The sequence below is a fragment of the Mya arenaria genome, chromosome 9, assembly GCF_026914265.1.
Source record: "Mya arenaria isolate MELC-2E11 chromosome 9, ASM2691426v1".
NCBI lineage: Eukaryota > Metazoa > Mollusca > Bivalvia > Myida > Myidae > Mya > Mya arenaria.
This window is the reverse complement of record NC_069130.1, coordinates 48,164,068-48,187,853: the sequence shown is the minus strand read 5'-3', so window position 1 is coordinate 48,187,853 and position 23,786 is coordinate 48,164,068. Positions and strand designations below refer to the sequence as shown.

The 23,786-nt window shown below is 35.0% G+C and overlaps 2 protein-coding genes and 1 long non-coding RNA gene across 7 annotated transcripts in view; all 3 read right to left on the bottom strand.

The window, feature by feature from the left end:
* Positions 1 to 23,786, bottom strand: part of LOC128203571 (uncharacterized) — a 108,059-nt gene that overhangs the window by 42,260 nt on the left and 42,013 nt on the right. The gene's annotated exons all lie outside the window — the stretch shown is intronic.
* On the bottom strand, positions 12,269 to 14,979 carry LOC128203564 (ventricular zone-expressed PH domain-containing protein homolog 1-like). Of its 2 annotated transcripts, XM_052905031.1 has the most exons (4): positions 14,869 to 14,979; positions 14,175 to 14,324; positions 13,869 to 13,973; positions 12,269 to 13,318 (listed from the first exon to the last, which is right to left on the bottom strand). In XM_052905031.1, exons 1-4 carry the CDS (start codon positions 14,977 to 14,979, stop codon positions 13,049 to 13,051), a joined length of 636 nt encoding a protein of 211 aa, XP_052760991.1. In that variant the 3' UTR covers positions 12,269 to 13,048. The 2 variants fall into 2 exon arrangements, with proteins under 2 accessions (XP_052760991.1, XP_052760992.1); XM_052905032.1 differs by lacking the exon at positions 14,869 to 14,979 and having other exon boundaries at positions 14,175 to 14,503.
* Positions 14,772 to 23,385, bottom strand: LOC128203561 (uncharacterized). Of its 4 annotated transcripts, none has more exons than XR_008255975.1 (14): positions 23,229 to 23,385; positions 21,526 to 21,658; positions 21,000 to 21,210; positions 20,013 to 20,200; positions 19,549 to 19,630; positions 18,855 to 18,926; positions 18,381 to 18,487; positions 18,190 to 18,280; positions 17,914 to 17,994; positions 17,403 to 17,537; positions 16,260 to 16,356; positions 16,009 to 16,091; positions 15,621 to 15,704; positions 14,772 to 14,956 (listed from the first exon to the last, which is right to left on the bottom strand). XR_008255975.1 is itself a non-coding variant. In XM_052905026.1 (13 exons), the coding sequence occupies exons 1-13, from the start codon at positions 23,377 to 23,379 to the stop codon at positions 15,699 to 15,701; spliced, it is 1,437 nt and encodes a 478-aa protein (XP_052760986.1). In that variant the 5' UTR covers positions 23,380 to 23,385; the 3' UTR covers positions 14,772 to 15,698. The 4 variants fall into 4 exon arrangements, 2 of the variants coding, with proteins under 2 accessions (XP_052760986.1, XP_052760987.1); XR_008255976.1 differs by having other exon boundaries at positions 15,625 to 15,704; XM_052905026.1 differs by having other exon boundaries at positions 14,772 to 15,704.

Here is a 23,786-nt window from a genome sequence, read left to right as displayed (position 1 = left end):
AGTAATTTTAAATCACTATCGACGTCAAATATTTCCTTTAAAAATCGCGCTTTTACGAGTATGTATTTTCAATTTTAATTAAAAGTATGGTATTCTTATATTTTTGATTCCGCTTTATTGAAATTGCATAATATACTTTTCATAAACCATACATTAAAAGAAATAAGAGGTTGCGCGTTGTTGCGCGTGACTCATCTTACATGGGGGTGTAAGATGAGTTTTTCCAGCACCGGTCACATGACCGGAAACATACGTCCGATATGCAAGAAAATAATGACTACAACCACGACGCCGACGTCGATGATGATGATGATGATGGTGGTGGTATAGCTTGAGACGATGTCGATAATGATGGTGGTAGCCGTGGTAACGACGGCGATGATGATGATGATTATGATGAAGTTAACTTAATATATTGAGTGGGATTATTCGCAGTCTAGGAGGAAAAGTAAGCTCTTTGCATAATTTGTCGTGAACAAATTATATTTGTCGTCATCGGCCGTCGCATCCTTACTAATAAACGGATGTAAATAAAAACGCTACAGTGGTTGAATTAAGGCTGTATTTAATAACCAAACCACAAATGAATAAAATATGAAACAACAATCCTGTGGAAATCAAATTATGCAGAAAGTCGCAAATTAATCATAATGCTGTAAGGTGAAATTTAATTTAAATTGATTGCCGCCACCCAAACGGATATATTGTAATATGCAGTAACGTGCGTTGCGTTCATGGCGCCGCCTGTATAAACGCAGTCCCTTGTCAGCATTGGTGATATTAAATCGTGATACATCACTAAATATCACGAAACGCCATCGACGAGCACGATTTTCGACCGTCCCCTGAGGACAAACTTGACGGTGACGCCACGTGAGAATCATGTCACGCTAGGTCTCATGCAGCGTATGCCCCGCTCTAAGCCGATTTCTCACTGTACAGCGGCATCTGCGTCGTTGCGTATTCTTAACATTTGTGCCGTTACTGAACATCGCTCAAGATATTCAAATAAAACTCTCGACAGCCATAAGGCCTACAAGTATTGCTTTTTATAGAGCTATGCCCGTTTTTAGAAATACAAACACAGTTGTTGGCGTTCGCCGTGCATCGTTTTTGTTGCGCCGCTCTTGTTGGGTAAATGGTAGGATTACCTAACAGATAATCGAATGTAAATAAATCAGAGATCAGATATTTATAAAGACAATATATAATACATTTGCAAGAAGAAGAAAATTTCAAATTGTCAAAATCTTAATATTGATTTTTGAGTACAACGCATTGAATCTTACTTACTGCAGATATCCCATCGCTTACGACACTATATACATGTATATAGATATGTAGCTTTCGCAGTGATGGCGTATTTTTCCAATTTTAAACTTACTGGGTTGGTCTTCCACGTTAATACCAGTTATTTTAAAAATAGTGTTTACAGTCGAAACCCATTGGCTCGAACTCATCGTTGGCTTGAACTGTAGGTAAAGGGCCGATTTTTTCTACTTAATGTAAGCATTTACGCTTGGCTCGTATTTCCCGAGGCTCGGGGTATTTTCGCCGGTCCCTGGGAGTTCGAGCCAATGGGGTTCGACTGTATATATATATGTATTGTCCAAGGTCAAGGTATATCTAAGAAATATATATATCTAGGTGGAAAATCCGCCACGAGGAGAATCCTCCACCTGTATGTATATGAACTCATCACATGACTTAAATGCTTAATATACACAATTAAAATTGGAAACCATTATGCCCTATTTTCAAACGCCTGAACTCAGTTGAGACGGCGAAATTATATATTCCCTGAATACCATTCTATAACCTCCTATAGAAAACAACAAAATCAATACTTTTCAATGGTATTATTTTGGAAGTCACAGTGAGTGAAGCACTTGGGAAACCGATGAAGTTCAAAGAACGGGTATGAGGATATAAATAACCAAATATTCTTAATATCATGATCTTTTCCAAATAAACTCATAATTGACATGGAAATTTAATCTTCCGTTTACAAACTAAATACCGATTTTAAACAATAAAGAAACCTTTACACGTGTCTTTGTTTAATAGATTCACTTAATTTACACCATGTTTTTGACATTCTGTCCTAAACTCCATTGTTGAACACACTTGTTTCTCCAGCAGGTCTTAATCAATGTTCACTGCTTTTAATATCGTCAATGTCATGAGCAATTTGTCCGAATAATTTCATCTCATATATCCGTATAATATATCAATAAACAGCATATCATGTAGAGTCAGTAAACATTTCGGATAAAATCATCCTTCATTTCAAATCAATTGAATCCTTTTTCAACAGTTGAAATTGACACAAGCTGGAATGAGTTCTAGCTATGTTAATTATCGAACTGTCTCTTATGGGCTTACTATATAGATTTATACCAAATACATATCATTCATGAATACTGTACTTAAACCAATACAGTTGCAAGAGCGAAAGTCGCAAAACACTTTAGGCACTTCAACCTATGAAAATGAATATATTGTAATAGTAAAAACTTTAGCAGGCAAAATATCCCTTCTCCCTAAACCGTAAATTGATTCCTACTTTTCCAACTGAATGAATAACTTTCGTTCGAGAATAATACTTTTGGCCATCCTCTTCTTTAGCAGTTCCGGGAGAAGATCCACCTTGCCGCCAAGCCTTCTGGTAAACCATCTGGTAAAATGCCATCCTTATGCATCTGCAAAAATAGACGTTTACACGAAAATGTTTCTGCAAAACCATCATTTATAATTTATTTACATAAATTAGTTCAGTTAACAATCATGGCTTATGACTGATGCTATAACAATATGTTTCAACATATAATAACTGTACTGGTGAAGCCACCGTGTACTACAATTCATTCATTTCTGGCGAAGCCGCCTATGAATGTCTCTCAAGGCGAAGCCGCCGTAGCTCAGCGAAGCCGCTTTTGTACATTTATGCAAAGGGAGGTTATAAAATCCATATTAGTTTTCATCTACAGAATATTCTCCCTTAAAATCAATCAACAATATTTGATATGAATATCCCATTTGGACACAATAATGGCCAAAACATTGCTGACTTTCAATAAATAACTACCAAAACTCCCTTTACTCGATCAATTTTTTAGTTTGCGTATGACTCTAAAAAGGCATCCGTCCCTGTTGAAGACGGATTCCAAGACCTAGAGAAAAATACTGTCAATTTAGCATTGTGTTCTGATGCTAACCAGTCTACATCTTATATGCCAAACCTCTGAATAACTATGTCCAAAATTTCAAACGAGATACCCAATCATAATAATCACTATTCTAGATAAGAAGTCTGCCCTTTCATTTTGGGATCTCGGTATCCATTCTAACTCAAGCGAGATTGAATTTTTCATACAAACTTTGAAGATACTAATAGCTATATCCTGGAGAATTATTACATTCATATAAATCAACAAAACATCAATATTTACATATAAACTAGTACTGGTGAAACCACCGTGTACTATAATCATTCATTTCTGACGATCCCGCCATGAATCAGGGATGCCATTTTAAATAACTTCATAACAGTATCTATATATTAACTAGTACTGGTGATTCCACCGTGTACTATAATCATTCATTTCTGACGATCCCGCCATGAATCAGTGGATGACGTTTTAAATAACTTCATAACAGTATCTATATATTAACTAGTACTGGTGATTCCACCGTGTACTATAATCATTCATTTCTGCCGATCCCGCCATGAATCAGTGGATGACGTTTTAAATAACTTCATAACAGTATCTTTATATTAACTAGTACTGGTGATTCCATCGTGTACTAAAATGATTCATCTCTGGCGATTCCGCCATGAATCAGCGATGCCGCTTATTATAACTTCATATGTTTCACATCCGGCCATTCTGTCGTTAAATCATCAATGTTGAATCATCAATGTTGCTTTTATAACTTTATAACAATATTTACATAAAAACTATTACTGGTAAAACCACCGTGTACTATAACAAGTAAGCTCTTTCGATTCCTCCATGAATCATAAATGTTGATTTTACACATTTAAAACAATATTTACATTTATATACTATATCTGGTATTACCACCGTGTTCTAAAACGAATCAGCTTTTTGACGATTCCGTAATGACTCTTTAATATAGTTTGTTAAAAACTTTATAACAATAATTACATATAAACTATTACTGGTGATGCCACCGTGTACTATAACAAAACATCTCTGATGATGCTTCCGTGAATCAGCAATGCCGGTTTTTATAAGTTTATAACAATATTTGCATATTAACAAGTACCTGTATCATGACAATCAGCCACTCCAGACAAAGTACCCTATTCATTATACATGTGTTCTCCATACTATTAAATATCTTTCAAAACCAAAAACTCTTTTTGTAAACAATGTAATTGTTTTACGAAAAAATATCAAATCTGAACATAACAAATTAGCCCATGCAATCTTTCATGACATTTTGCGAGCAGTTTTATTTAAAAACTTACTACTTTTGATAATCCTTGCGTATAACATAGAAATGCCTTTCCTACCGAATTTGAAATATTGTGAAAATTAATGTATATACACTTTTATATACAGTAAGTACTTGAATATGTCGGTAGTATCAAACCATTTACAAACTGAATATTGAATAATAAGTATATGAATTCCTTTTATATCGAACACATTTTACTGACATACACACGGACAGACTCCATAACGCTCCATACGCCTCATCATTGAACTTAAAACCAATGGCTCTGCCATAATTATCATAATTTGTAATGCTTTGCGGATTTAACAGCATTGCTTAAAATCTTTCTCTTTCAATTCAGAGCTGATTGAATTTTATTTATAATACTTATCTTTTATGTTGCCTGTATGGCCACAACTATGGGTGACGCTGTCTGGTGATATCATAACAGAAAACCCCAACAGTCGAGGGAAATACCCGGAAGCGTGGCACGTGAACAGGCGATGACATCAACCTAAAAAAGTTGTCACGAGATGACCAGCTTGACCAGCTCATGCGTTCACACCCACGTGGTTGAACCGCGGAATCCTGTAGCCCCGACTTCTTTGTTTTGCATCTTTTTCCAACGTGTAGCTCGCAAAACAGAAATAAAATGTCACCTAAATATTCTTTAATAATATGTCAACGAAAAACACTCTTTATAAGTAAAACTCGAAGCACTAAATATGAAAATAGCGGAAATATTTTCTCTAGAACAAATTTATCGATGTTTTTAAAAACAAAAGAACATTTTCTCACTAGTAACACAGTACATATGAACTGAATAAACTCATCATTTCTGAATTTTTCACTTTTCTACTATGTATATTGAATAATTATGATCATACATGTAATTCGTAATATCATATATATCCAACAAACATATTTTCAATACGACTTACCCTCTGCACGAGGATTTAAACCATGCTTTATACGGCCTATTCAGTCAACACGGACTGCTGCATAAAGCTGAATGCCTTTACATCCATATTCGCACGAATTCCTCGTGCTTATCAATCGCCACCTGGCGGTTATTACATTATAAACAAGGGAAATTAATTTCCTTCTAATTCGTTTTACTCAAACGTAGGAAATTATATATATATATATCTTTTATCTTGAAAGTGGTGTATTATCAGCCCCATATTAGCTCGTATTGATAATTCTAGGTTTGTTTTTAGGAAGTTCTGCATTGGAACTGCACACATAATTCTGACCCCCGACCTCACTTCTAACTATAAGGTAACAGTATGATACTTAAAACGTTTTTGGACTAGGGCACTTGTGGCCTAGTTCATAGCCGTAATCGCGATGTCTGCATTTTCAAGCCGATTCTGGGGGTTCACTGACGTAATGTATTCATACGCTGTATTTTGATTGGATATTCGTTAGCAAATTTGAATAATCAAAGTAGTACCAGAACTGATCACAATGAAGAGACCAGTATCAGCTAACCACGGTGCCCGTCGCGCATTCGAAATGTCTTGTGGGTACGTAAAACGAATCAAGCTTGCGGTCTAAGTGGTAAACAACCAAGATATTTGTTGTTTTTTTTTAAAAAAGTATTGTTATCCTTTGTATAGAATGTTGGTATTAATTTATTAACTGGGCTGTTCTTTTTTTCGACATAATTTGCATGTTGCCGTGACATTTTCTATTTAAATACAAAGTTTAGTTTTTAACTAATCATTGCATGTCACTCAGCACTTTTTTAAATACAGCATGATTTTTGGTATTGATTGTTTACCTATGTGCATAGAAATGTCTTGGAGCCTTTCTCAGTGTAAGTACATTTTGTTCAATGACATTGTGTGATAAACCATCGCCATTTGCCTGCTCACTTTTGATTTCTACTCTTATTATGCACCAGTCAATTGTTACCACCCCCTCGGGGTATACTAGGGAAAAGGGCAATGTTTTCACCTTTCAGCGGTGTCCTCGCAGTGCCTGATGATTGCGGTGTTTTTGTCTTCCCGCAAAATATAGCGGGGAATTACCCTTACCTAAGATCCTTGGGGTGCGAGGTTATTTGGCAGGGATTTTACCACCAGTTCGTTCCCGCAGGGTAGGGCAGGGATTTTATATGGGATTGGTTGGACTGAAAGTCAAAGTATTCCCCAGACCTGGCGGGGGGGGGGGCGGGCGTGGTTACATTTGACTGGTGCATTAAGTTCTTTTTCTGAAGACGCTTTGAGCTCACTTTTTGTTTCCTCGCCAAGAATGAAAATCAGTAATCACCCAATGTTGTGGCATAGTGAAGTAATGAAGATTTAACCTCACAACAGTCTTTCTCAAATGCTGTCCAGGCATTTTTATGCTTAAGAATAACTTACCTGGAGATGTCAGACCAGAAATCGTCTTGGCATGAGATTGGATTACTATGGATCAGCATGCACCAGTCAATTGTAACCAGGGCCCCCACATCCGGGGGTATACCGGGGAAATGGGCCGTGTTTTTACCTTTCAGGTGGCCCCGCAGTATCGGGTCTTCGTGGAAAATACAGTGCGGATGTGGCTTAACCTAATGTCTCTTGGGTGCTGGGGGGATTTGGTGGGGACTTTGCCATCAGATCGTCCCTGCAGGGCGGGGATTTTAGCTTGGGTTGGCTTGACCGAAAGTAAAAGTCCCCGCTATTCCCTGGACCGGGGGGGGGGGGGGGTGCATGGTTACAATTAATTGACTGATGCATAAGCTTGCGTATACATACAGATTCAGTGTTTTGGTGCGCAGTTGACAAATTAACTAATTACTTATTAGAAGTTAAGAATGTATATTTATTTATATAAGTTATACTTTGCAATCTAAATCATAGATTTGAAAAAGGTAACCTGTATCAATAAATGCAATTATACATAAATAACTGTGCAAATCTTTATGAATCATCCAAATATGAGTACCTTGCAGGGTTTATGTTATTTTTTAAAAATTATACTAAGGGAGCTTTCAAGATTAGCTTTCCAATCGCATACACAATGCAGTTTGAAACCTTGATAATTCAAACAAATCTTGGTTGCAGACATTAATATAAAAATTTATTCAGATCATAATTTAGAGACTTTTCTTGCACTTAAATGTGAACAAGTATGCTTGGGATTGAACACTAAGAAAAACAAATTTCAATGAAATTAAATGAAGCACAAAATATACAAAAATTGAAACTTTTTAGACTTTCAAATCTTTAACATTTATACTAAATACGGTTACATAAAATGATGAATACATTTGTAGGATTTGATATCCCACTAAATGTAACCGTCGGCTTCGTTCATTCTTAACTTTCTCTCAGTGATAAGGAATAAATTTTATTCACTGCAGTTGTTTTCTAACTTTATGAAAATAAGAACAATGGAAACAATGCATTTACTACTGTTGATCAGTGCAGATTGTGGGGGGGGGGGGGGTCATGGTTGATTTCAATGAACCACCAATAAGCCCTGCCGAAATTGGATTCTAATAGGTCAGTCAGGTGTTTTTGGTAGGCATGATTAGTATGAATCTTAATTTTAACCATCATTTATGAATGTTTACCAAATCATTGAATATTGAAATAACAAGCGAAATGTTAGTTTGAATGATGAAAGCCATGAAATATGTGAAGTATTCAAAAAGAGACCATTTTCCAGCTTGTGTAAGTATCGAGAAAATTATTAAGTAAACTTATTTATTGTTTATCTGAAAAATGTTGAAATCTCATGTTTAGGCTTGATTGCTATGTTATTGCAATATGTTTTATTCATTACAATATTAATGTAAAACATTTTTATGTTGACTTAAGTTTGTAGATAAAAACTAATGGTATTGGTGATATGAGAATGATCTCGTAAGTCTTTAAAATCCCTTTTGGTATTGTGAGGATTTTGCTCCAGTCTTGATCAGTTTAGCTTTTGAAGATTTTCAAAGTAACTGCAAAACAAGTCCAGCTGCCTAAAAAGACTATGTCAAACCCTGACCAGATAAAATTTCTAGTGTTTTCAAATTACCACCTTGGCAATGGTTTTATCATAACATAGGATATTAATGCTAGTGGTTTTAAAGAAAATGCTAGTGTTTTTGTATTCGGAATGATATATCATAAGTGGCACTAAATTGAACATAATTTATAGTTCTCGTTGATAAATTATATAGCCCCAAGTACATGTTGATCTCAGATTTAAGGCTTGGATGGAGTAGCCCCAAGTACATGTTGATCTAAGATTTAAGGCTTGGATGGAGTCAGGTCAAGGAAATTGCATGTAACAATGTCAAAGATTGTACTTTCCAACGCAAAAACTGTTTGTTTATTCAAGTATATAATGCAATCCCCACACCAAGGAAATGCAGTATTGCTTAACCAGCTCAATTGACATCATGAGTTGGACATTAAATTGCTGCAATTAAAGGCACATCTAGATATCAGAATTATTCAAACTCTGATTTAGCAACCTTATTATAGTTTAATATATGAACTACTTTTGCGAAATGAAAGCTTTTTTAGATTTACAAGGACGGGTAAAAGTATTTGTAGTAAAGTAAATGTACTGCAGCACCTGATACATGTTGCCTAGAAATCTTACAAATTCTAGGCACTCCAAATGTTACAGTTCTATTCAATTCGGAGTGCCTGAAATGAAAGCTTCTTGATTTTACATTCAACATCTTTCTGTATGACCAATGACCAGGAGAATCATGAACCTACAACCATTTGCAACTATTGAGATAGGGAGCTATCAGAACAGAGACAGAGGACAATACAAGAATGGCCTACTGTTGCATTTATTGATGTCTTTTACAAATATTATCCAAAGTATGGCCCTGTGGTTTAAAGCTCCCCTGAAAAAGAGGTGACATATTTTCTATATAGGATATAATTACATCATTGAAAATCTTCTCTGAAACTGCAAATAACAAACCTTTGATATAAAATGATTTAATCAAATTAAACAAGTATGTGTACTTTGGTTAACATACGCCAACCACGTAAATTAATTTGTTTAGGTCTGATTTAACGACATTGAGATTTTCAAAAAAACTATGACTTTATCTGATTAAACACTTTAGCCCCCCCCCCCCTCCCTCTACCCACACTTTTAAAATTTCCTTTGCAGCTTGCAAGCAGTATTTGTTTAATGCTTAGAACATGGTTATCAACATTCCCCTAAATGAAGCCCTAGTCCATCAGTGCTTTCAGCACTTTGATTAACATTGTGAACAGGTACTCGGCCGTGATCTCATCCGGGCGCTTAGAAGAAAAGATGAGTGACATCACGGTTGATCATTTCTTCTTTTATACTGGACGTGCGTTTCTTGCATACTGGACGGGTGTTTCCGGTCATGTGACCGGTGCTGGAAAAACTCATCTTACACCCCCCATGTAACATGAGTCACGCGCAACAACACGCCACTTCTTCTTTCTTTTATTGTATGGTTTATAAAAAGTATATTATGCAATTTAAATAAAGCGGAATCAAAAATATAAGTATACAATCCTTTTAATTAAAATTGAAAATAAAAAATCGTAAAAGCGCGATTTTTAAAAGAACTATTTGACGTCGATAGTGATTTAAAATTACTGCGCTTTATGACGTCAGTAAACAACGTCGCACGCGCTTTATGGTGAAATGTACAAAAGTGCGTTTTCAACGTCATTTTTTTTAACAAATTCATAATAGGTATGCAAGAAAAAAATAAATCATGTGTTTCCGGTCCGGATCGAAAAATCCGACCCTCATAATACACATAAAACACATAATATATACTTATAATCCTCCTACAGGATAAAGCCCCACCTCATACTGCTGCGACCACTCAACTTGAGATTAGCGTCCTAGGACTGGAGCTTCTTCCACATCCGCCGTAAACACCTGACCTGGCCCAGTTCGACTTTGCTTTTTTCCCCGAGTTGAAGTCCCACCTCAAAGGTCGCCGACTTGAAAGTTCACGGGGGTTTCAGACGACTGCTAACGCATTGGTCAAAGTACGACTAGCCCAATTGCGGGGTTGATGTCATTATCGGTGTATGAACGCAATTGGGCTGGTCAAAGTGTGCTGAGTCCGAAAAGCAGTTCATTTAAGGAATGGAAGTTGAGGTGTAAATATTCCTTAAAAATTGTACAATGACGTTGTTTCATGATGGCGACGACATTTATGAACAAAAAACCTATCATATCTCAGATCAATAAATTCCAAACATGAGTTTTTAATTTGCTTATTTTTATTATGAAAACATGTCATCACAATTATTATGTCAAGAAAATTTGTCGACATTGATGACAGATAATAATACCAAAATAAATATTTCCATTACCAGTATAGTTAGTATAAAGATTAGAAAAACGATAAAGGCATGTTTTGTCACAGTTGTTTATCTAGGGTATTAGTTGAAAATCAAGTCTCATAGTGTTAGTATGGTGTATAAAATACGGCTGCAGTGTTTTCAAATGCTTCTGATATCAAAACAATTTTGATTCATTTTAATACTACTTCTACAAACGTTATATATTGCACCTCTATTTGAAAAGGTATTGCAACAGAAAAATGGCCACATCAACATCAAAGACCATACAGGAGCCCTATTACAGAGGCATTTTAATTTAAGAATGGGCCTTTTCCTTACAGTCAAGAATTTCCTTACTTGTTATGTCGCACATGCTTATATGCTTAATGTATTTTGGCAATAATTGATGGAAACTGACGCTTTAAAATTAAAAAAAAAACTTTGAAAGTGTTAGGTTTTGAAAGAAATATAACAATTTAGAATTTCAAATTTTAGTTACATGTATCTTAAAAACAACTTAAGAGGTTTCTGCAATACAGCCCATGTTCTACTAAAAAAATACAGCAATTGACATTTTACACTGTAAATATGAAAACATAGGCAAATGGTGTTGTTTTCAATAGAAACAACACTTAATGCTTTGACAGTTTGCATATATGTAGTTCTTAGAATAATTATTTACTACACCACATGTAAACCAGAAAAAAACATCGAAATGATAGCAGATGTTTGCTTAAGCATACATGACAATTTCCTACCAAATTTTGTTTTAAAACCAAGTATTTTAGATTACGATTGGACACAAGAGCTACCATAGTGAAAACCGCCCGACCCCCCCCCCCCCCCTCAAGTTGTTGAAATAATGAGTGAAATTTGAAAATAATGTCAGGTGTACCATCTCCAATGTTCAATAACAATCCGATGAGAGCAATAACAATATGTGTAATTCTTAACAAAGACATTGGCCACAACTCTTGTTAGACAGAGCGAAATGCGACAGAGGAGGCAACAGCCTGTGATGACAAAAATCCTAAGAAGTCTTATCAGTGTAGATACAATACTGTTGGAGCTTAATTCTACACAAGATATGTACTTCATACACTGTTTTACTAATTAAAGGGAACTAACTTTTGTTAGACAGAGCGAAAAGTGATGACCAACATTCCTAGAAGTCTTATGAGTGAAGGTACAATACTGTTGAAGCTTAATTCTCAACAAAATATGTACTTCATACACTGTTTTACTAATTAAAGGGCACTAACTCCTATTAAACGAAGTGAAAATTCATAAAAATCACAGATGCATAATTTCCCATGCTAACCAACATTTCAATGATGTTTCATGAAAGTAGGTGTAATACAATGCTGGAGATGATTTTATTGTAACATTATGCACTTGAATATTCAATATTTTCATTTCTTAACATGACATGAATGTCAACATATTGTGGTTTTCTGGTGATAACATTTGCCTTTTGTTTAATATTATGAATTAAACAAAACTGAATCTGGCATCAATAGGGTTATTACTGCCTCAATGTACGCTTTTATTTACACATTTGATAATTGTGTATATATAAACGAATACGAATAAAACAAATAATGTATACTTTAACAAAACACATGTATACATGTAAACACCACTTTTCTGATAAATGTGTAACAATGTTTCCATTCTACAATTATCAATTAATACTAATTTTAAATTGTCTTCATAAAAATAACTTACAATGGGTTTTTACTATGATAATCCATTTGCGTCATAAGCGCCACGTTTTGTTGAAATAAGAAAATACAGCTTTGAAGTAATTACCATTTTTTGGAAAAAGGTTTTTTACATGTATGTTTTTTTTCAGATGCAATTATCAGTTCATTAATGTGGACATATACAATACTGAGTTACCTATTAACATTAATAAATGCATGGCCATATCACCATTATAAAATTCACTTTCAAAAACATTCACATAAGTATATCCATAAATGTATTTAAATGAATAAACATAGACCAACAAATATAAACTACAATAAAACAAAAGAGAAACAGGCTGAGCCATCAAAATACACCAGCAGTTAAGACACCAAAAAATGGAAAGTGGACACAAATGGTCCACCATCTTTCATCAATAATGTTTGTACTTGGTTACAAACTACAAATTGTTGTATCACAGTATATGCACTTTGTCAAAATGCTAACATTTTTATTCATTCAGATATGTACACTTTGTTATAATTACAGCAATTCTACATCTAAAGTTTTGAAGATCTTAATGCACTGTGTTACAAATGCTATAACTTTGTATCGCGTACAGCAGATCGAGGTCTGGTTGGAATGGTTATGGTGACGTTTTCCACAACAGTACACTCTCCATCATTCTGAGCCTTGGGCACAGCTAGATGGATGCACTGTACCCAGGGCTCAATGTTTTGTTGGCCTTTTGCCTTAAACACATCGTTCTGATCTGTTGTGAAGATTTCAAACGCCTTAGGAATATCACGAATGCCTTTGCGAACAGCTTTCACACTCTGTATTTCTCGCACTGGTAACGTTTCTTTTCTCTAGAGTGGAAAACATTTGTGTTATTATAAGATCTCCTACTGGAATAATTACAGCCAGGACAAGACAAAATGAAAGTATTTTCACCTTGAATAAGTCCTTGACATGGAATTTTGACCAATGACCTTAATGTGTGACATTGACCTTTGACGAAAAGTCTTTGGTCTTGCACTTAACAGCAAGCTTCACATGATGAACACTTGTGACAAATCACTTAAAAATTACCAAGTGCATTATCAAGTTGGACTTACTGATGGACATACAACCGGACGCACTAACATACACCTGGTTGACCGCCGTTGTGGTAACTATGTCTATCTCACTTCAAGCAGACACAACAAATACAGAGTGGAATAAAATCTCAAGGTGATTTATGTTTCACCATGCCCTTACCTTCAGCTAACACAATCTAATTCCAGTTAGACTTTGGAGTCACATAGGAATAAGTTCTAATGCCAGTTAAATTTAGGTTATATAAAGTGTTACATATGGAATTACTTACCTGTAGGTCTAATGTGAGTTAAAATACAGTGAATATAAAGTGTAACATACCGAATCACTTTTGCTGTAGGTTATCTGGCTGCCGGAGAGAGTAAAGTATCGGGTCTTCCACCGCTTCAGAAACTTCCAGCGCCCTTTCTTCTCCTTCAACTGACCCTGTCCAGTAGAGAATAGTAAATATTATGTCTTTTAAATTATAAACAGCTGAGCCCTGACTGGGCTGCCAGCGGGCAGTAAAATCGGGCAAGATTCAAGTGTTCACAAACGATCATGCCTGGATTGCTATCGTGCATCAATCACCAGTACAATTAAAGTATGATTTAAAAATTCAAATATTTAAAAAAGCTGTTAACATACAGCAATGACTGGACTTCCATCAGGCATCAGCTCAGACATTTTCTTCGGGTGGTTACACATGAAGCAGGCCCAGTACTTGCGAGGGGCGTTAAAATCGAACACATCAAAGTATCGGTCACCATGGAGCTCCTGAAGCAAGGCATCCTGGTCCTGGAAAATGTTTGGATAAGACTGCATTCAAATGGTAACTGGACAATTCGGCACCAAACGAATTCGGCATAGTCAATTTGGCACCAACACATTCGGCACCCAGTCGACTCGGCACCATAAAGCATAGTCAATTCGGCACATAATTCAAATTATCTTTAACTCAACTGTTCTCACTTGCATTCGTTATATGGTTCGTTTATATCAATTAAACTACCTTTCAATTTTTTTTCGATCATCCAATATGAGTATCATGTATCGGTTTTTTTTGTTATACAGTGTATTTTGTTGTGTTTTCTATATCTTTCTTTACGTCTAAATTTATTACAGCGGTTCTTATTGTAACATACGCATTTGTTTATTGGAGGATATTTTGCTTCTTATTTTTTGAACTCTAATTAAAGTCAGTAAAACGCGTGCGCTGTGAGTAAGTAATGATTACAAGAAACGTTCATTTTCAAAAATGTAATTCAAAATTTAAAAGCAATTCATACATTATCATAAATAGTCATTTGCAAATACAATTTTAGTTAATAATTGAATATACATGAACGTTTGCAAAGATTGGATCTTGAGCTGATCTTCCCTCGATGCGTAAGTTTCTTCGTGTAGCTAAAACTTTACACCAAATGGATCTGAAATGAATGGGTAAAAACATAAAACAATGTTAAACCTATTTTCTCCATTTCGATATCTTACATTGGTTTGGATTTTTAGAGAATTAGAACAGATGCAAGCGAACATTTGGCTGTTTAAACCTAGGTGGTTTACTGAAATGCTAGTTTGTAGTATTCAAAATGAATGCATATTTTCTTATTTTAAAACAAATTATTTAATATACAGCTTTTGTCTTTAAAAAAACCCCAGAGACCTGTACAATTCTGACAGCGCTCTAAGAGTTAAATGGTTCAGTCATTGATTCTAGTCATTTATCATTCGAACTATTGATTTATATATGATTTGTGGAGATTCTTGCCAGTTCATGTTGTATTATTAACATCGGTTTGATGCTAGTCAGATTTTATAGTTATGATTCTTACCATGTCTAGCCAACTGTTTGTTTTATAATAGTTGCCATGTTCATTTAATTGTAATACAACTTGATATTATTACACAGTCTATATTAAAATTGTTTGTGCAATGATATCATGTTTTATTAATACTACAAAATGTATGCATTTTGAAAGTTTTGTTTAAAACATTTGCCAAAAATGAATTGTCTAAATGTTATTTGATTCACTTTTTCACTAGGTTATATTTGCAAAGTGTAAAGATGAACTGCTTCCCTGGTAAACATACTGACAATATTCAAAATTGCACATAATGTTGCCACTGCTGGGAGTCGAACACAAGTCTTGCCCTTCAAAAGGATGCATTCTACAACTGAAATACATGTACATTGGCTGTCAAACTAGCAGTTTTAACTTAATTAAGGCAGAAAGTTTGAATCTATATATATCACACTGAATTTGTTTATTAAAAAATAATTCACCTGAAACAGACATGAATATTGGATCATTCTGACATTTTAGAACATTAAAAAAAAAAAAAATCCCTACCTACCGACCCATCATTTTTTCAGCATGTTACAGGAAACAGACATATTTTTTTAGGCCTAATTTTAACTTTATATTTCATAAATTTTGATCTCTTCGTTATTTTCATGTTAACATATTTTATAACTCACAGGTCCAGGATTTTGCTCAACATCATTTGATAAAAGTAATTTTAATTTGGAGAAATCGGCGTGATCTGCGATATCCAATTCATCTGTAAGAAAATCACAAATTTCTGAATTCATGTACACTTGAGCCTTAATAACTTTTATTTTTACACAGATATTAAGTTGATAAGTAAGTGTTAACAAAAAGAAGCATGAATAACATGAAAAAATTATATAAACAATGTTTGATTTAGTACCCAAGAAAGAAATTAAACCTTGATTGGGAGGTGAAGTTTTTTCTACAGGGTTCAGGCTGGATGTTGAAATGGTGCTCTTCGAGTTTGGCTGATTTCTGCTGCTCTTCGTTGATTTCTTGTTCGTAAATTGTAATAAAATAATTTCATTAAACATTAATATCCCTTTTTATTATTTTAACATTAAAATTACCCTAATGGGAAGTTCATTATATATAGATGATGCTTGTTTTGTTTTTCAATGTAATATTGTAATTTATTTCACTGAACGAGCAAGATAAATGTCATTTCAGAAAGGATATCATAAATTTATAATTTGAGTTCCTGGACCCTGTTGGCACTAAAGTATGGTTTTGACATTAAAACTGACTAAAATTTCAGAACAGTGTAAATAACCATTTTGTTTTACTGATAAATTTCTTTTATTAGACAGAAAGCACATACTGAATATTACATATAAATCTGTCATTTTTGGCATTAATTCAATTAAATTTGATTAACATTACAATGAATTGACAATTATTGACAAGCAAGAATCATTGATTATCTAATGAGCATTAAGATTCAGTAAATAAACAAAACTAATGCATATATACAATTATAAACATATCTTTCACTGGGGATGAGGGGAATGTCACATAGAGAAAGTAGACAATCCAATGTATCTTACGCCAATATAAATTTATTGCCACATTTTCATCAAATTCTTGTTTTAAATAGTGGTTTGGGTTGTGTGTTTTTTATAAATGACTGTATCACATTTGGATATGTGTTCATGCTCTGTCTTATTGCATAACACAATGTAACAATCCTCCCTTTTTACATGTAAATGTTTACATCAACACCAGCTGGTATCAATTTAAGCTGTTTCCAATACCTGACAAATATGCAAGACGGTTAGACCCGTGTTGAGCATTTTTATATCAGTTAATAAATTTAAGGGGCCAGGGGGAAATTTCCGAAAAGGGGGTGGGGGATCAAAATATACCAATTTAATCATAGCCACCTTATTAAAACTTACAAAGTAGTCATGTAAGAAATGAAGATGCCAAGGACTATGAAAAAATTATTATACAATGTATAATTATAAACTAAGAGGTAAAACTCATTCACTGATATAAAAAAAACTTGTTTACCGTACTACTCAGTAAATATCTAACATACCCGATGACAGAAAGAATTGTCAGTGTTCTTCTTGTATTTGGTCCCTCCAGGTACATGGCGTCGACAGAAATGGTCCAGTAGGAAATCTTCTCTAGAACACTTCACTGGGCATAGGGGGCAGTCAAACCATGTCTGCTACAGTTAACGGACACAATGCATTCAATATTTCTTGCTTCAAGTTATAAAATGAGGTTTTTACAATTCACTTCGACACTTTTCGTAATATTGCACGTTAAAACATTTCAACAGAAAGCATCAAAGCAATACACCAAAACGTTCTTAGAAATAAATAGAAAAAAATAATATGATAATAATAATAATGCAAACTCAAGGGCTATAACTCTGGTTTTACTAAATGAAGCTGGGAATGAAATCCTCATAGATTAACAAAGGCATTGGTTTTGCATTTGCCTACCCTTTTTTTATTAAATTATTGGAAAACTGAATTGTATTTAATTTAAATGATGCTGCAATTTGTTACAAATTGCAATTTCATGTAGCATGTTCTTACCTTGTTTATCTTCTTAACTCCAGTCATTGTAGAGCAGACAGGTAGGCACTTCTTTGTGGTAATGGCGTCTTCTTTCGGGCACTAAATATGCAAGATATCAAAGCATTTATTATCCATAACCACCATCAAAAGTGTTTCTTCTCTCTATTTCAAGAACACTTCAGAACACTAGGACATTGTTATGGCTCAGAAAATGATTAGGATTAACTTTGATAGTTATGTTGATTTTAATCTTCTTTGAAGAAACTACATCACTACAGGAATATTGTAACTTACCATCCAGATGCTATGTACATTGTCTGCCTTCACCTTTACCGTTACATCAGATGTCAACGGAATTTCAACGTGATCTTTATACTGCTCAGATCTACAAATATACATGTGAAAACATAATTGTAACATCAATTAATTGATTTGACAAGTAAATTAAACAGAAGCTTTAACATCAGCAAATATATTTCATTTACCTTTGAACTTTCAGCTGTCTGTGTTGCGTAAATTTTCTTCGCCTTGCCCTTCGATGTTTGTTTGATCTGTGGTTACATGGTCTGGCTGATCTAGCACATTCATCAACCTAAATATTAATGACAAAAAACGTTGGCTACCTTCTGGGTATAAGTCAATCAGGATATATAAAAATATAGCAAAATATGGAAATGTTTCAGGTTGTTTAACCCTTGTCCCTACCAAAGGTAGACAAGAAACAGACATGCTTTAAATGTTTTCATCAATGAATGTATTTAAGTTTAGTTATGTAAATGCTCATTAAATTTTATTAAAATTGTTGCATTGCCCATCTGAAACAGCTTAACAGGCTTTCAAAAAGAACACCAGCACAGGAATCTCAGATTGACATAAGTTTTTTTTGCACTATTACCTATATTTATTAAATAATTATGTTATAATATATATTTTAAGTAGAAAACAAACATAACAGAGACCTTCAATACATTGCGCCTTGGTAACTTCACATTATGCTGCACTGAGGTAACATCTGGAACTTCAGCTGCTGGCTGTAAGAATAAAACAAATGTTCCTTTTGCGGTCATAATATGAAGTTCAGTTCATCTGTTTTATGAAGTCACTATAATTAAGAATAACCTTTGTTATCTCCTCTGAATAGAGGCATTTTCAAAATAAAAAGAACAGTGGTACAAAATAGGAATTAAGGCAAAAAACACATGTAACATATTTGATTCTTCCATGCTAAGGTTAAAACACTTGACATTGACCACTTTTGCCTTAGTAAATAAGTGTTAATTTACTTTCGACACAAAATAGATCAAATATATATTAGCACAAGCCCCATCCCTGCACTGGTAAAATGTGTTTTGGCGTCCTCAATTTCTGGGTTTTATACTGCAGGGCTTGTTAAAAAAATCAAATGCCAAGCATTTATACATGAATTCGGGCTTGTTCATCCGAAAGACTAACTTGATGACTGACCAAATGTTACGAATATCAAATTAGAAAAGGTTCATAATTGTTTGAATTACCTGTAAATGATAACTTATGAATGAACATCCTATATCTACCAACCAACACAAGCATCTTATCAGAGAATTCAATGCTTTTGATAAATTATAACTATTCATCTAGCAAATGCCATCCATTTAGAGCAAGTGTTGTATTTACCAAACGGACTATTTCCGAGTACAGAGGCTGCTTGCTGGCCTGGACATTCTGGTCACTGACTGGTTCAACAGCAGCTGCCAGGCTTTGAAAATAGTCAGAGCTAAAAATAAGGCACCAGGAAAATATTGTTTTTAATATCTCAGATGTAGGGAGTTAGGAACACCATATGAACTATAATTAAATGGACATCCTTCTTTTAACTGACTAACATATTACAAACTGAACAAGAGTCATACTTAACCTTGCATCATACAACAAGCAATTAAGTGAGACAGTATCGAACAATGCCAACATTTAATATAATTCTTATCATTGTAAAATATTTCATGTTAATTCATCAACACGACATGACATGTTCATCTTATACCCTTAAACAACACTGAGGTAATGACAATATTCGGATATTTTACACAGGCAAAAAACTAATTAACTCAGCTGAATTGAAATATATTTGAAACAAATACCACTGGTCAAAGCTTGATGCATCAATCTCTGCTGAATGTGGTTGGCGTATGTCTTCATTCCAATGTACATCCTGCTGATAGGCTATTTCACTCCAGGAATACACATCCTCCTCAATCACCTGACTACAATGTCTACCACCAACACGACTCAGATGAAGTCCATCACGACCCAACACATCAGCACATTCCTTAATTGTATATAAAAACAGAATGCATGGTTTAACAAACTTTTCAATCATTGGAATATTAAGTCTTCATCTTTGCTATCTTCAATATACTATCTTGTTAACCGAGATACAGAAACAAAAATAATGATATTGCTCATATACTGTTTTTGAAAAAGTTGGTGAATATTATATAAATATTGCATGCCTTCCAGTGTGACAGTACATATTGTTAACATGAGGGAAATACTGTTACCCGAGGAGAAGCCATGCAATATTTATTTTATTATACCGAACACAGTTACATTTATATACATGATATATAAGATTTTTACCATAACACAACTTTCAAGTTTAATCAATTTATTCTGTAATTATTGTTTGTTTACTTTAGCTGTCATTTTGTTGCAAATGTTGTTTAGAAATAAGGCAAACACCGGTTGTAACCAGATTCACAATACATTTTAATAAGCGCTTACCACCTCAGACTTGGGAAACCAAAAAATGCCTATTTTAAGACGTGCGTGCTATGTGACAGTATCATGTCAACCGGTCAAAACGATACTGTCAGTGTGTGACAGTACGAAATTGCCCATGATGGGAATATGAGAAATTGACATGGGCAGGTCACGTGACTTATAATAATGATATATGTATACCAATGAAATAAACAATATTATGACAACCCATATCCACAAAGGCATAAAAATGCATTACAGTTACATATTTCTACCTGTCTATATAAATAAGAATCATCTTAAATTTGCCAAATATCTACAACTTTTATTTCTGTATTGCATAAACTTATTTTGTTGATTTATACCTGAGCTCCATATCCAAGGAATCTGATGTATGGGATGGCCTCTGAAATGTCCATTAGCATGGTGTTAGCATTCTGGATCCATCTGTTGAAGACTCTCGCTAATGTTGAAGATACTCGTCTGTCATTCTTTTTTCGTGGCAGAATAGAACATAAAACAATCTCAGTTTCTGGACTCGTCTCGTGGATACTATCACATACCTCAGTGACTCTCCTTTGAAATAAACATACATTATTAGACTATTAATAAAGCCAAGGCAAACAAGTAGTGACTTCTTCAAATAAAGCATTATAAAGTCGTAATAACACTTTGTCATAACTTTCTTGAATCAGGCATATTTCATAACATTAAAACTTGAGGAAAAGGAGATTAAATAAAATTTCATAAATTGTTTTGTTACTTAGTAGACAAAATGTGTGTCATAGAAATAGAGTACGCCAAAGGGAGTTTTTAAAAACTGGTACCTTGACGAAGCTTATTGAAAAGACTGCTTCATACATAATAGAATCAAACATATTTAATGTGTACCTATAAAACACATCCTCTCTGGCTTGAACATCATTGGAGCCAAGATGAATATAGACACATGGGTAAAACTCCTTCTTCAATGAAAGCTGCAGAACTGCCACAAATCCCTTCTTGTCATTCACAAACTTGGCTCCTACAATTGAGGTAAACTGAACAATGGTAGCTTTTGTTTTTATGTTTTCTTTAACCACGACCCCCCCCCCCTTTGGGTCCAGAATACCGGTGACTTTGACTCTTGGTCCTGCAAATCCCGGGTTTAACCCCAGCCCTGTGGGGACAAACTGCTAACCCTAACCCCGGTAAGGACCATTTCTTGGGGGGGGGGGCCTGGTTACAATTGACTGATGCATTAATAATATTATTTTGGTATTGGATGGTTCAAATCAATCAAGAAACATTTGATTCAATAATTAATATGGAATGGAATATGCAGTACCATATCTTGTGATATGATTGGCACATGGAATTTAATTGGTATTAAATAAAAAAACATTTTTCCTTTTCTTTTCACATAATACACTGTTTAAAAAGTGGTCGTGTGGAGTTCTTGTTTGTCCATATACATAAAAAATTTATTCAGTTTAAATATAAACAGTAAAAAACAGTAAAAATAAAATTTATGGTCCAGTGAAACAGCCTTGAGAAGCCTTTGCACAAAATTAATCACTGGAATGCCATGCTAGTGCAATCATGGGTTCAAGCCACACACAGGATGCACTCTTTCTCGCAGGACTACTTATATACTGATATATCAAAAGTAAAATGCAAGAATCTCTGGATCAGCCTAAAAGGTTATTGGTGGAAGGCATGAAGCGTGTGTATATGCGTGTGTGTGTGCATGTGTAAAAACCAGCTGCCCAGCTAGCCAATTGGTTAGAGGGCTGTGCTATTGTTCTGGTATTCATGTGTCCAGCCACCACACTGGGTACTTTCACTACCTCAACGGATGTCTTTATTGGTGTCAGAAAAGAAAGAACCGAGTGCCAGAATCACCCTTAAATGTAAATAGAGAGTGTTTGGATACGAAATCCTACATGTCCGGAAAGCTCAGTTGGTTCGAGCAGTTCTGGGTTGAAAGCCAACACTGCATGGACACACTTCTCCTCACAGAATACCCTTGAGATAATAGTGCTACGCTAATTCACCAGTCAATATTGTAACCATGGCCCCCAGGGTCAGGGGAATAGCCGGGACTTTGACTTTCGGTCCAGCCAACCCCGGGTAAAATCCCTGCCCTGCGGGAACGAACTGATGGTTAAACCCCGGCCAAATGCCCCCGCACCTCAGAGACTCTACATAAAGCCCAATCTCGGCTTAATTTGGCGCTATGACAAAAACACCGCAGTCACCCGGCCCTGCGGGGCCACCTGGAAAGTAGAAACATGGCCCTTTTCACCGGCTATCCCTGGTATTCCCCCGGACCTGGGGGGGGGGGGGGGTTACAATTTACTGGTGCATAACATAGTGTTTACAGTAATAACCATCAAATATATCAGGGCAAATTGGATACTATAAGGAATAAGGTCTTCGGGTTGATGAAATATATATGTCGTCTGCAAAACTGAAGGAAACTATAAGTTGAATATTGTGGCAGATTATTTGGGTCATAATACATTCACTAACATCTTTATGCAATATTGAAGCAATATAGTTCGCCATAATCATTTAAATAACATCCATTTGCCTTTTAAAAATGTGTGTACCTGATACTGGGAGGCATTGAATAGTGGACCAATTTGGAATCGCTGCTTGGATACGATGTACGTTGGAATCACCTGCCACAAGCGCACTACCAAGACATCCACTTGAATCTGCAATGGAAGAAAACACACGCTCCTCGACCTGGATGTGCATCTCGACAGAAAAGAAAATATTGACAAATACTGCTGGTTTTGTTTTAAATAAAGTCGCGAAATCAAATGACGATTCACAATACAAGCGAAAACGCGATAAATAATTCTAGGAACTTAATTCAGGCACAATTATATTCAAAAAAAAGGCGCGAGTAGTATTTTGATTTAAAGTTTGGTCAGCGATGACATCTAAGCAAGCTTAAATCTCAGTTTCAATCTCAAGAAATTCGAATCGAATCTCTCTCGTGAGCTTTCCGTGACAGAAAGCATCAGTTTCCGGGTCATTTCTCCAGAAGTGTGCGTAGATCGTATAACCTTTGCAATACGTCATGTGCTATTTTAAGCATTTTCCATATAAGGTAATCCTCTACTTCCGATACCGAAAAACTTACAACAGGCCTCTCTATG

Excerpts from the sequence above, each read along its gene's own strand:
- LOC128203564 (XM_052905031.1), bottom strand. The coding sequence starts at position 14,979 with ATGTTTTTACCCATTCATTTCAGATCCATTTGGTGTAAAGTTTTAGCT. Across the intron at positions 14,325-14,868 it reads CAATCTTTGCAAACGTTCAT|GACCAGGATGCCTTGCTTCA; the intron begins GTATATTCAATT and ends AACATTTTCCAG. Across the intron at positions 13,319-13,868 it reads CCTACAGCAAAAGTGATTCG|AGAAAAGAAACGTTACCAGT; the intron begins GTATGTTACACT and ends TTTCCACTCTAG.
- LOC128203561 (XM_052905026.1), bottom strand. The coding sequence starts at position 23,379 with ATGCACATCCAGGTCGAGGAGCGTGTGTTTTCTTCCATTGCAGATTCA. Across the intron at positions 18,927-19,548 it reads ACTCGGAAATAGTCCGTTTG|CCAGCAGCTGAAGTTCCAGA; the intron begins GTAAATACAACA and ends TTATTCTTACAG. Across the intron at positions 18,281-18,380 it reads AGACAGCTGAAAGTTCAAAG|ATCTGAGCAGTATAAAGATC; the intron begins GTAAATGAAATA and ends GTATATTTGTAG.